Below are 13,550 nucleotides of genomic sequence, written 5' to 3'. Positions count from 1 at the left end.
GCGCTACCTTTGATAGGACTAGCGTAGCCTCAGTAGTATCGCTAGTAAATCGCAGTGTCGCGTCGCGAGATTCTTGCAGCCAACGTTCGTCGCATTCATTGATCAGGTCGTCGAATCACACGCATTCTATCATACTGTGAGAGGGCCCCAAAGTCGACATTCACCGTATTCACAGTCGCTTGTATCCCTCCAAAGCATACCCAGGTGCTTGGCGCCCGAAGGTCCCGGCAGGATGAACCCGCAAATGCAAAACTACCGTCAATATGCCCAACCCCAAGGAAGAGCCCAGGCGGCCCGTCGGCCAGGTGAGTGCGACTCGAGCACTGTCCTTATTCCCAGCATCACGGATCCAAGTGTCCAAACAGTCAGGCTCTGGAAAGAAATGAGCTTGGAGCAAATTCCCTTGCCCTTGACCGCGACCTTCGTCGACTGGTTGACGCTGGTCAAACTGTACCATTCTCTGCTTGCATGAAACGTTCGTCAGACGGATAGGAACTTACTATCGAAATCAGGTCAAGCCCCTCCTGCACATCACGCTCAGCAGCAGCATATTCAACAACTGGCGAACCAACAGCTGCAGCAACGCAACGCTGCCATGGAACATCAAGCGGCTCAACGACGCGCGCGGAAGCCTACCGATCGAAACCTCCCCGACAGTATCGAAGACCTTGTCATTGGCGAAGGGGTGAAACAGTACAACAAGTTACGTGAGATGGAAAAGCGCCTTGATGCCACGATGATGCGGAAGAGGCTAGAGGTTCAGGATTCCATGAGCCGACACCAAAAGAGAGAAAAGACGATGCGCATCTGGATCTCCAATACCTGCTCCGAACAGCCCTGGCAAATGAGTCAGAACGAGGAAGAGAATGTCGCATTCGATTCGCTTGGAGAGCCCAAGTACAGAGTCGAAATCAAGGGAAAATTGCTCGAAGAGCCCGAGGATGACAGTGACTCGGAAGACGATGTCGACAGCAATGGCAAGGAGCAGGAAGGGGCCGCAAAGAACTCCAAGGAACGTTTACCGTCCTCGAGACCTTTTACGTTCTTCTTCAAGGCTCTTAAAGTTGAGTTCGACGAAGCTTTCATGGGCGATCCGAACTACAACATTGCATGGAAGAAACCTCCGACCCATACTCCCGAACAAGATTTCGACCATTTCACATTCCAACGGAAATCGGATGAAAACATGAATGTCAACATATGCCTCACGCGCGATGAGCAACCAGAGCGATTTAAGTTGAGCCCTGGTCTCGCCAAAACCTTGGACATGATAGAAGCCGATCGAGCAGAAGTGGTCATGGGTCTTTGGGACTATGTCAAAGCCATGGGGTTACAGGAGGACGATGAGCGACGAACAATACGCTGTGACGAGAACCTCCGCGCCCTTTTCGGCGTCGACACCATTTCCTTTCCCCAGATCCCCGAACGCATTCTCCCTCACCTTCTCCCCCTGGATCCTATCAGACTCCCATACACTATTCGACTCGACAAAGAATTCCACGAAAACCCCGAGCCAACCGTCTACGATATCGATGTCAGGGTCGAGGATCCCGTCCGCGCCCTCTATCTAAAGATGACCCAGAATCCGCAGCACCAAACACAACTCCGCGAGATCGCCGAGCTGGACGACCACCTCGCGGTTCTGGTCCAGGCCATTCACCACTCCAAGGCTCGCCACGACTTCTTCACCGGAATGGCCAATGATCCCGTCGGCTTCTGTAAGAAATGGATGGCGTCGCAGAAGAAGGATCTGAGCGTGATCCTGGCCGAAGCAGAGAAGGGCGATTTCTCCGGCCTTGAATTCGCCAAGGGTGGCAAGGATGGGGTCTGGAATACCGACCTTGTCAAAGAGGCTGTACGCTATCGCATGGCAAAGGATGATGCTGCTCCTCTCCCACCTCGGCGCTAGGTGATCGTACAGTGTTGGAACCAAGTCTTGTTGAAAACTCGGTGTGATGGTTTCATAGCGTGGCGTCTGGGATCGCACAATATGCCGGGGCTTGTATCGCTGAGGCCTCTGGTATGGGCGGGGGGGTACGAATGCAAACTGGGCATGCAAGGTCATGACATGTCATGATACAACTTCCCAGCAGATCGGATTGCCAGGAAAGTTTGAATTGGAGGCCCTACGTACTTTCTCTACATTTGGTGTATGTGGCATGCCTTGTGGGAATGCTAAATAGATATTCCTAACTGCTATCTATGACCCCCAGATCCGATGATTTTGTACTGCGCCGAGTTGACAGTATTTTCATTTCTTATCGTACAGCGTGCAGTGTTCCTTAAGTTCCAGGTATAGAAGAATATATATGCGAGTATCACCAGACTCCTTGGCTCTCTATAAAGCTCCTACTTTACCGAGAGGGAAGCTATCTCCAATCCCATTTAACGGCTGACCGTCAGACTGTCCAACACGCCTGCGGTATATCGGATCACCTTGTCGATCCCGTGGCCGTGGATGGCAGATACTGGGATGGCAGCGACCCTATGCCTCCATCCGTTACGGTTGCCACTAGGATGCTCGACTTCACCGCTCTCGACTTGCCGCACATAGGCGGCCAGCCTCTGGAACTGGTCCTGGGTAACAGCCGAATCCTTGTCCGCTTTGGTGGCAATGACGAACCACGGCTTCGCACTGATGGGTGAGAGCTTGAGAGGTTCAAGCAGCGTGGATGGGGAAGGGGGAGGTGGGAAGATAGATATCTCTTCGCCCGAATCGTCGTACAGAGGCTCGGCGTTGGATCGAAATGCGCTGGAGGACGAGGAAGAAAGCGGGCCGAAGGGAGCCCAGTCAATGTTCCGCGTCTTGGTCTGCTCGTTCAATTCCCTGTTGCGCAGGTTCTCGTACTCGCCAACCTCTTTCCAGAGGTTCTTCAGCGCGACAACGGCGTCCCCAGCGCCCAGGTCAACCACGAACGCAAGGACGCGGGCGCGTTCCACGTGGCGAAGAAAGGCCAGGCCCAAGCCTTTGTCGAGATGAGCATCTTCAATCAGTCCCGGAATGTCTGCTACCGTGAAACTCGTTCGAGGAGGTCCCCCTTCGACGCCGGAGCGGACCAGAGGCCGGCCCTCGTTGTTGTCGAGAATGACGGTGCCGATGGTAGGAGCCAGGGTCGTGAACGCCCAGTCTCCTATCCTCGTGCGCGAATTGCTGATGGCGCGCGTGAGCGTGCTTTTCCCGGCGTTCGGGAGGCCGACGAGACCCACGTCGGCGAGCAGTTTGAGCTCGAGTTCCAGTTTCATTCGCACCCCGAGTTCGCCTTTAGTCGCATACTTGGGTTTGGGCTCGTTCTTGGTCGCGAAGTGCGGGTTCCCCAACCCACCCACGGCGCCTGCTGCCAGAAGGATAGGCTTCTCCATAGGCTGGTCGAGATCGAGATTGATCGGGGTCGGAGGCTGGAGGATGGCGAGATGGCTCCTCCTTGGTTTCAGCGGTGGTGGCAGGTTCGCCACCACGTCTCTGGCTTCATTGCGAGTCACGCCGGCGTATAGAATCCACTTGTCGCGCAATCCGTGTTCAGGAAGCGAGTACGGGTCTTCGTCGCTCATGCCGGCCAGTTCTTTCAATCGGTCCTCCTCATCCGCCACCGGGTCGCTGCGCCAAACCTCCCTAATCACAGTCCCGACGGGCACCTGGACACATATGTCTTCCCCTTTTCGCCCGCCTTGGCTTGAGCCCTTTCCACCGATTCCACGCCCGGCTTTTATCACCCCCCTTCTAGCGAGTTTGTGCAGGCTGGTCTGTCCTGCCACCGCCTGGATCCAGATGTTCCCTCCAGAGCCTCCGTCACCGCCGTTCGGTGGACCGTCGGATATATGCACATCACGGAGGAAAGAGACACATCCGTTGCCGCCTGAGCCAGCGTGCACCGTCAACGTACATTTGTCGACGAAGACATTGCGTCCGTAGTCGTCCGGCGCAGGGTTGAGACGCGAAGACGGTGTTACTGGAGGATAATCTTGGGCAGTTGCACCACGGGTGTTGTCGGTCTCTGCGAGAGAGGATTGTTGTCTGGATATGCTATGCCGGAATGGATTTGCACCGACGTGCCTGGATAGTCGTCGTGCTTGCGACCGAATTGAAGTTGTGGCAGATTCGATTAAACATGGATAAAGGAAAGGCATCAATGTGCCTTGAAGGTGATGCATTATAGCATAGTGTTTTGGTTTCCCGAACACCAACTCTGGGATACGAGATGATAGAACACAATTTGCTTGTACCGCCGGCGGTTGATACAAAAGTTGTAGTTGGGCGATTTTTCGACTGGCCAGACCCTGCAACGAGACCCTGGACTCCGCAGGCAAAGTTAGTCCACACTAATCAGGTCTAATAATGGGTTTTATCATAGAAGTACTCGCGAGCTAGTACTCTTTATCACTCTCTATCAGCACGTGACTTGGCCAAGCCTGCGCCGATCTCGACTCCATCTCGAAGAAGTCGAAGATTGCAAGGCTTCCACGTTTCCTCAGTACATCTCGATTCTCCTCTTCCTCACTCACAGCTTGACATGATGGCGCGAATTGCATGAGAGGTCGTGTGTATCCCGCTCCTTCCACAGCCAGATTTCAGTTCAGATCGTTGTGAACGATCGCAAGTAAGATCTGTACAGTTACGGCTTGCGGCTCTACTTTCGACGTTTTCCACCTTGCATACTCTGCACCGGCCCTTTATCACCTTTCGCTCTCCGTTAGTCGGTCGCCATGGGTGTCCCGGCGCTTTTCCGATGGCTCACCAAGAAGTATCCCAAGATCATCTCTCCAGTGATAGAGGAACAACCTTACGAGATCGATGGAGTGGTATACCCCGTCGACACGACCAAGCCGAATCCAAATGGCGAGGAATTGCACAATCTCTACCTAGATTTCAATGGAATTGTCCATCCCTGTTCACATCCCGAAAACAAGCCCCCTCCGGCCAACGAGAGCGAAATGATGATGGAAATCTTCAAGTATACTGACCGGGTTGTGAACATGGTGCGACCGCGGAGACTCCTCATGATTGCAATTGGTAAGTGACATGCGCCTTTTCAACTTGTTTCTCGTACTGACTGTCGTGCAGATGGTGTCGCTCCACGTGCAAAGATGAACCAGCAACGCGCTCGACGATTCAGGGCAGCTAGAGATGCGAAGGAGGCAGATGAAAAGAAGGCCGAGTTCCAAACGCTCCTGCGACAACAAACAGGCAATAGGGATGAGGAGGATGACGACGATTCGACGGTTGAGGACGTAATCAAGAAAACATGGGATAGTAATGTCATTACACCTGGCACGCCATTCATGTTCATTCTTGCTCAATCCATCCGCTACTGGGTCCAGTGGAAGCTCAACACTGATCCTGCCTGGGCCGAGCTGAAAGTCATCATTTCCGATGCCAGCGTGCCGGGTGAAGGTGAGCATAAGATCATGCAGTTCATTCGTTCTCAACGCTCCGATCCTGAATATGATCCCAACACAAGACACGTCATGTATGGTCTTGATGCGGACTTGATCATGTTGGGCATCGCAACCCACGAGCCACATTTCCGTGTACTCCGAGAAGACGTCTTCACCAGGGATGCAAAGGCCAAAACTTGCAAACTCTGTGGCCAACAAGGGCATTACGCAGAAAATTGCAGAGGTAACGCCAAAGCAAAGTCTGGCGAATTTGACGAAAAAGGAACCACAGAAGAGCTCAAGCCTTTTGTCTGGTTGAACGTCCCTATTCTCCGTGAGTACCTCGGCGCGGAAATGCTTGTTCCTGGTCAACCGTTTCGTTTCGATCTTGAGCGTGCTCTTGATGATTGGGTTTTCATGTGTTTCTTTGTCGGCAACGACTTTTTGCCCCATCTCCCCAGTCTCGATATCCACGAGGATGGTATCGACAAACTTATTGCCATTTGGAGAGACAATCTTCCACTTATGGGCGGCTATGTGACCTGTGACGGCAATGTCGATTTGGCACGTGCTCAAATCATTCTCCAGGGGTTGGCCAAACAAGAAGATGCGATCTTCAAGCGTCGAAAGGAGATGTCCGACCGAAGAGAGCGAAATGAACGTCGTCGAGAGCAAGAGAAGGAAGCGAGAGAAGCTGCACGCAACCCAAAGAGACGTCGCAGCTCTCCAGATTACTCCAGAGGCGGCGGCAGAGCTGATGCGCGCGTTCCAACCGGACCATTCGAGACATTTGAAGCGACCAACTACCCGACTCTTGACTACAATTCAATTGTGAACAGAGGAGCAGTGGACAAGACGTCTGCTTCTAACAAGAGTGCCGCTGCTGTTTTAAAGGAGCAAATGCTGGCAAAACGGGCTGGCGAAACCCCAACCAAGAATGGCGCCAACGGTGTTAATGGGAGCCCCAGCACTGATGCGAATACACCTGCATCGGCACTGGGCAAACGGAAAGCTGGGTTGATAGAAGAGGAGGAAGTATCGGAGACCGGCACACCCGGACGCAACACACCTCTGGAGAAGGCAGGGGCCGCCAGTGATGAGCCTGTTGATCCTGACCTCGACACAGTCCGGCTATGGGAGCCAGGTTACGCTGATCGTTACTACGAACAAAAGTTCCACGTTTCACCCAACGACATTGAGTTCCGTCACAAGGTGGCGCGCGCATACGTCGAAGGGTTGTGCTGGGTTTTGCTCTACTACTTCCAAGGCTGTCCATCATGGACATGGTATTATCCCTACCACTACGCGCCATTCGCAGCGGATTTCGTCGACCTTGACAAGATGACGGTCAAGTTCGACAAGGGGACACCGTTCCGACCTTACGAACAGTTGATGGGCGTACTGCCTGCAGCTTCCAACCACGCCATTCCGCCCGCATTCCATCCGCTTATGACTGATGAAGATTCCTCGATTGTCGATTTCTACCCAGAAGACTTCGACCTCGATATGAACGGCAAAAAGCAATCTTGGAAGGCCGTGGTTCTTCTTCCGTTTATTGACGAAAAACGCCTTCTCGCAGCGATGGACACCAAATATCCTCTGCTCTCGGCTGAAGAACGAGCGAGAAATGAAGTCGGGAAAGACGCATTGATTATATCCGACCAAAACCCTCTGTACGACGACCTTGCAATGCAGTTCTACTCCAAGAAAGCGAAGGATGGGAAAGATTCCGTCAAACTTTCCATGCGAAAGGGGAAGCTTGCCGGGACCGTGAGCAAAAACTATGACTTCTTCCCTCATATGGATCTGGTCGGACCGGAAGAAGAAATCAAGTTGGAACCAGTGGTGGACGATGATCGGTCTCTGAACGTGCATTTCACCATGCCACCTCCGACCCATGTGCACAAATCCATGTTATTCCCCGGAGTCGTGCTGCCTCCTCCAGTCCTCGACAAGAGTGATCTGGCTATTCTGCGATCCAAAGCGAGGAATTCAGGTCGTGACTTTGGCGGCGCGCCACTCTACGACAATACTCGGCGTGATCCTCAAGACCAGCACAACAGAGGTGGACGTATCAACTATGCCGTCAATCGACCACCTATGGATACTGGGGGTTCTGCTCCCGGACATGGGCAAGACAATCCGTTCGCCGCTTTTCTCGATCCACGGTTTGCAGCCAACATGCCTCCGCCGGGCCGTGGCCCCCCGCCTCCACCTCCACAATCTCAAAGATATGGAGGCCAAAACGGTTATGGAGGGTATGCTGGCGGTGGTGGTGGTAGGGGTAGCCAGGGTGCCCACTACAACTACCCAAATCAAGGCCAAGGTCAGGGTTATTACGGAAATGAAGCCCAGAATCAATATTCAGCTGGGAGAAACGGAGACCAGCAGCAATATGGAGGCCGAAGCGTGAGCGATGGCCACTATCAGTACCCGGGCCAAGGACAAGGACAAGGTCAAGGCCAGGGCCAAGGTCGAGGCTATCCACCCAGAGACGATCGCCGTGGTAATTATGGTGGAGGCTACAACCAAGGTGGCGGCGGCGGTGGTGGTTATGGTCGACGATGAATATTCTCCAGGAAGTCACTTGTACATGAATCAACATGGCGGCGCAGGTATCTTTTACCATCAACGGCGTTGAGCGGGGAGGGTTTATCCACGTGAAATGGGCCATGGGTTGGTCCTCATGTCTTCTGCATCTGCATCTTCGGCTGCCTTGCAGGAAGTGCTAAGGATTGTATACTAGGTAGCTACTATGTGAGAAAAAACGAAAAGTGATTTCGAGTCGAACAGCCCTCCCGTTTCCCCCTCACTAGAACTTCCCTTCCGTTCAGTTCTCTCTCTGTATGTGTCCATAAATAGAGTAGGAACATGATGAGTATTGCACAAACTATCACTCGAGATAGATGTAATCGTTCCAGTGGCAGTACAGCTCAAAATCAGTTGTAAGTGTAAAGTTCCTAGTAACTCGGCCGATGATCCAATATCAGATGCACCAAAGAGCTTATTGAAGAGGTCACGCCACGTCTCTCCAAAAAGGAAAAGTGAAAGGAAAAGGTAAAAGGTAACAGAACACAATTGAAGGGTGAGGCGTGTGGAAACCGTTCTTAAATCCGCCAAAAAGGCCAAAAAGACCAAAAAGACCAAAAATGAAAGCGACCTGGATGGGACTCGAACCCACAGTCTTTGCCAGTTCCTGCATGATACACCGGAAAGCAACGCCTTACCATTAGGCCACCAAGCCTGAAAGACGGAATAACCCCGTACCGCAACTAAAGCTTTTCGCGCCATAATATTGGTCAAAAATTTGTGAGTTTGTTATATAATGCTAATGAAATGCGCTGTGCTGAAATTTACGCGCTTCGCTCCATCTAAGCTTATCTAAGCTTAACCTCTACCTAGGCACTTTGAATTTAGGCACCTTTATACTGTAGAGTCTATAAGCATAACTATCAAGGCTTTGTTGTTGTGGGTGTCATCCAGGTTGTAATACTTTGAGGATCCAGACGGTCGTGGTCGAAGGGGTAGGTAGGTATTTGTCGGTGCCTGATGTGTCTATTTTGAACGTGTATATACTTGTATACCTGGTGTCTTCAGCCCATTTATAAATACCTAGGTACAGGTAGGTATATAGTCATCTACCCAGCGTTGACGTTTGGATTTACTCATCCCACGAACACTTTCGCTTAGTGCTCTGCTAGTAAGTAGTATGTGATTCAAGGCTGTTGTCAAGTCCCCTATTCTGCTCTTCTGTGCTTTCTGCCGTCCATTACTACTTCCTCCCTTTCCCTCCCTATTGCCCACAACAACACTGTCCAACGCGTGGAAAGGTCCTCACACCAGTCGTCGCCGTCGCATTTCCCATTCCTCGGCGGTTCCATGTGCATATTCTAGACGTGGAATTGCGCTTTATACCTCGTCTCCAGGACAGCCTTGAGGGCAGCACAGGTCTGTTTGGCATCGCCGAACAGCATGCGCGTTCCGGGCATGTAGAACATCGGATTCGGTACGTCAGCTGGCAAAACAAGAAGTGTCAGCAAAGGTCTCAAGCTTCTCGAGACAGAAACAAATGGATAGCAGGAAAGCCGGGGATGCATTCGACAAGGCAGAACAGCGGATTGGAGGAGTGTATAAGAACAAAAAGGGCAAGAAAGTCTGGCAGACAAAGTTGACCAGAAAATAAATAGAGACTCACCATAACCACTACTCATCCCTCTCTTCATAACAATCACGTTCTTCGACTTCCATGCCTGCAAAACCGGCATCCCCGCGATAGGTGACCCGGGTTCCAAGGCCAGCGGGTTCACCGTGTCATTGGCACCAATCACCAGCGTCACATCGGTGTCTGGAAAGTCGTCGTTGATCTCGTCCATTTCTAGCACGATGTCGTACGGCACCGAGGCTTCAGCAAGCAGGACGTTGCATTGGCCCGGCATCCGCCCTGCCACTGGGTGGATGGCGAACCGGACGTTGACACCTTTGCTGCGTAGTAATGAGGTGATTTCGGCGATGGCGTACTGTGCTTTGGCGACCGCCATGCCATAACCGACCACCTAGAGCTGACTGTTAGCATCTTCCGGTATCGAGGCGAACAGAAGTAGGTAAAGATTTCGAATGGGGTTTAGTAAGGAGCCCCAAGCTGCCAAATGAAACTGCCTGGTGCTTGAGATGCAAGAAGTATCGTCCGAGACTCGCCCACTGTCTGGCTTCGATTCAAAGCATTTGTTATGAAGCTCTCCGGCTCCATAGTTGAGATTCAGAATAATAGGAAGAAATGAAACAAAGAGCAAGACATACAATAATGACGTTCTCGGCGTTAGCTAGAGCTTCGACTGTCTCTTCGACTGTTGTCTTGATCACCTGGCCTTTGATTTCCTGGTTCGTCTGTGCAATGGGAGCGATGCCGCCGAATAGCACGTTGGTCAGTGATCGATTCATGGCGACACACTGTAATGGACAAACATGAGCTCTCCAGATCTGATCGACAACAAACCAAAGAGAGAGAAGAAACAGACCATGATATAAGACAAAATCGAACCGCTGACGCCAATCAGTGATCCTACGGTCAATAGAAGGGGGTTATCGAGCATGAATCCCTCCGCGACCAGGGCAAAGCCGGAATACGCATTGAGCACGGTGATGACCACGGCTAGAGAGAAATAACCAGTCAGTCCTCCAACTCAAGACGAAACACCGAAAATGTGACATACGCATGTCGGCTCCTCCAATGGCAGCTGTGGTAGTAAAGCCTTGGGCGAAACTCAGAGCAGTGTTGGCAGAAAGACATACGGCCGCCACAGCAGGGGCGCCAGGAGCCATGGTCACGAATGCCCCCATAGTACCTGCGTTGGCGGCGAGCAGAGACGCGTTGACGAGATGTCGACCCGGCAGAACCGTGGGTCTTGAGGACATGCGGCCGGCCAGTTTGAGAAACGCGACGATTGACCCTGTGAACGTGATGCCACCTGCGAATAAAGATGTCAGTCTACGATGCGAAGATGGAAAGAAGGGCAATCCAACCGATCAAGACACCCAGATAAGCGGTCACCATGTGTAAGGTCGAGATCTCCGAGACATCGGCAAGGACGCTGCCTACGCTGGTAAGCACGGCTGCGAGGCCGACTACCGAGTGCAATGCTGCGACTGTCTGCGGCAGTTCGGTCGGTGTGATTCGTCTTCCAATCAAAGCCCCTGACAGCAATTGTGAGCAGATCAAGCCGGAAAGGATCAGGGAATCTTGACATACCAATGATGCCACCGATTGCTGCAATGGCCCCGAATTGAGCAAGCACATCTGGCGAGAACCCAACTGCTCCCAGTGAAGCGATGATCCCTGCAAACACGCCCAAAATACCCAGCAAGTTTCCCGTCCTTGCAGTTGCTTGCGATGCGAGACCGGAAATCGACCCTGCTCTACAGTCAGATGGAGGTTGTAGCGGTCACAAAGCTTGATACTTACCAATGCAGAGGAGACTGCTGACCAAATACCCGGCTTGCACCATTCCAGCCATTCCCGTGGACGCCGCTGCAACGAAACCGCCTCCGAAAAGAACAGCCGGGATCGCATACAGCCAGGGATATTCCGGGGGATCGGTCGGACGCTTGAACATATCCAACATTCGCTTCGTGATGACGAACCCGCCGGAGATGTTCACAAAAGCCAGAAGAACAGACAGTGCACCTAGCACTTGAGGTACTGTTTCGGGGAGATATCCTCCTCCCATGACGAAGAAGCCGCCCACTCCAACAATGCCGGAGATGGCATTGGTGACACTCATCAGAGGGGAATGCAGGGCTGGGATCACGCCCCAGACGGATCGATACCCGATCAGACCGGCCAGACCGGCGGTGAACATGCTACCCATGAAAAGTGGACTGGTCAGTTTACCCAGCGCAAGAGCGGCACTCATCCCTCCCGTCACGGCGGCCACATTCTTCGTTTGTTTTTGCCATGGGGTCAGTTCGACCGGCTTGATCTCGGGCTCATGGTGCGACTGGGTGGCAGCGGGCGGTGGAGCAGCTCGTGGTGCTGGAGGGATAATTTCTCCATTGTGAGTGACTATCGAGCCACGAACAACCTCATCCTTTAAATCCACCCCAAAATGGTTGTCTTTGGGGGCCAGATAGAGCAGGAACTTCGTGATGTTGTTAGAATACAGACTGGTCGACTGGGTTGGGAGACGGGACGGGAAATCTGTGTACCCTAGGACCGTGACATGGTTATGGACGATGAGCTTTCCAGGTACAGTGACTTCACAATTTCCTCCACCTTCAGCTGCAAGGTCGACAATCACGGATCCCGGCTTCATGGCGCTGACCATCTTTTCGGTGATGAGCTTGGGAGAGGGTCTGCCCGGAATTTGCGCTGTGGTAATCACAATATCGACGTCCTTGCATTGATCCATGAAAAGTTTCATCTCCGCCTCGATGAACTCCTTGGACATTTCTTTACTGTAGCCGCCTGCTCCGCCACCCTCCTCCTGGATGCTCACTTCGAGGAAGTCGGCCCCAAGAGATTGGACCTGTTCTCGCGCCGCTGATCGAGTGTCGAAGCCACGTACCATCGCGCCCAGTCTACGGGCCGTGGTAATGGCGCTTAGCCCAGCAACACCTGCACCGATAACCAGGACTTTAGCAGGAGGGATCTTGCCAGCTGCAGTAACCTGGCCTGTCAAGAACCGACCAAAATGATTCGAAGCTTCCAGGACCGCCTTGTATCCTGCAATATTGGCCATCGAGCTAAGTGCATCAAAGGCCTGGGCGCGGGAGATCCTTGGTATCATGTCCATAGCGAATGTAGTGACATGACGTGAGGCTAGGGCTTCGACCAGGCTCTTGTTCTGAGCCGGTTGAATGAAAGATATCATGGCGGCTCTGGGTTGGATCTGTGAAACTTCGCTTTTCACATCAGGAGGACGAACTTTGAGCAGAATGTTGCTCTCAGACCAGACAGCCTGGCGATCCACGACGGTGGCACCCATGTGCTCGTAGACCTCATCCCCATATTGAGCTTTGGCACCAGCACCGCGCTCGACGAGGACACGAGCGAAACCTTTCTTCAAGAGAAGTGGGATGTTTTGTGGCGCAACAGCCACTCGACGTTCTCCGGCAAAGGTCTCTGCTGGGACACCGATGGTGAGCTCTGGATACGGCACCGGGCCAGCCGCTAGATCAGCTTTGAGTCGTGACCATACTGTGATCGCCCTGGGAGGGAGCCTGATAAGGCTTGCGTGTTTCGAAGTCTGTGGAACACTGCGGCGGGACAGTGAGATGTGCCGCCTGCAAGAATAGATGGCACTTTGTCCAAGCACTAAGCAATGTCAGACTGAGTTTCATGATGCATCATGCAAACGCCAATCGCTTGAGAAGAATACCTTGGTCAAATAAACTCAAACAGCTCATGGCTGATACTTTACCCGACAGGGTTGTGGTAAAGCCTCCGTGAGCCATGATGGGCTGGTGGCGGCCCTTACCCCCAAATCAGCAACAGTATATGGTCTCGCGGGATTGAATTTTGGGCTGCAGGTAGCCGCAATGGCATGCATGTCAAGACCAAACACCCGCTGAACCAGGAGATCTATCGCATAACTGAAGTCGAGAAACCTGATTCATCAAACACAGTCAAAAGTGAGTGAAATGGACGGAGAATTGACAAAGCAACGGGAAGCAAGTAACTC

The 13,550-nt window shown here is 52.6% G+C and overlaps 4 protein-coding genes across 4 annotated transcripts; 2 read left to right on the top strand and 2 right to left on the bottom strand.

The window, feature by feature from the left end:
- Window positions 1-595: 595 nt before the first annotated feature.
- On the top strand, window positions 596-1,909 carry A1O1_04617 (uncharacterized protein; the record flags this gene model as incomplete). Its single annotated transcript, XM_007725508.1, has 1 exon — window positions 596-1,909. One exon carries the CDS (start codon window positions 596-598, stop codon window positions 1,907-1,909), a length of 1,314 nt encoding a protein of 437 aa, XP_007723698.1.
- Window positions 1,910-2,385: 476 nt separating this feature from the next.
- A1O1_04616 (uncharacterized protein) lies at window positions 2,386-4,149 on the bottom strand (the record flags this gene model as incomplete). Its single annotated transcript, XM_007725507.1, has 1 exon — window positions 2,386-4,149. The coding sequence occupies one exon, from the start codon at window positions 4,147-4,149 to the stop codon at window positions 2,386-2,388; it is 1,764 nt and encodes a 587-aa protein (XP_007723697.1).
- Window positions 4,150-4,701: 552 nt separating this feature from the next.
- On the top strand, window positions 4,702-7,941 carry A1O1_04615 (protein Xni; the record flags this gene model as incomplete). The annotated part of the gene is made up of 2 exons (XM_007725506.1): window positions 4,702-5,008; window positions 5,060-7,941. The coding sequence occupies 2 exons, from the start codon at window positions 4,702-4,704 to the stop codon at window positions 7,939-7,941; spliced, it is 3,189 nt and encodes a 1,062-aa protein (XP_007723696.1).
- A 1,322-nt stretch (window positions 7,942-9,263) lies between these two features.
- Window positions 9,264-13,323, bottom strand: A1O1_04613 (uncharacterized protein; the record flags this gene model as incomplete). The annotated part of the gene is made up of 9 exons (XM_007725505.1): window positions 9,264-9,388; window positions 9,569-9,926; window positions 10,171-10,320; window positions 10,389-10,522; window positions 10,584-10,838; window positions 10,894-11,064; window positions 11,120-11,281; window positions 11,333-13,183; window positions 13,248-13,323. The coding sequence occupies 9 exons, from the start codon at window positions 13,321-13,323 to the stop codon at window positions 9,264-9,266; spliced, it is 3,282 nt and encodes a 1,093-aa protein (XP_007723695.1).
- Window positions 13,324-13,550: the final 227 nt, after the last annotated feature.

This window comes from Capronia coronata (genome assembly GCF_000585585.1).
Source record: "Capronia coronata CBS 617.96 chromosome Unknown acBCG-supercont1.4, whole genome shotgun sequence".
Taxonomy (NCBI): Eukaryota; Fungi; Ascomycota; class Eurotiomycetes; order Chaetothyriales; family Herpotrichiellaceae; genus Capronia; species Capronia coronata.
Note: the sequence above shows the minus strand (reverse complement) of the source record. Positions and strands in the feature narration are given on the sequence as shown.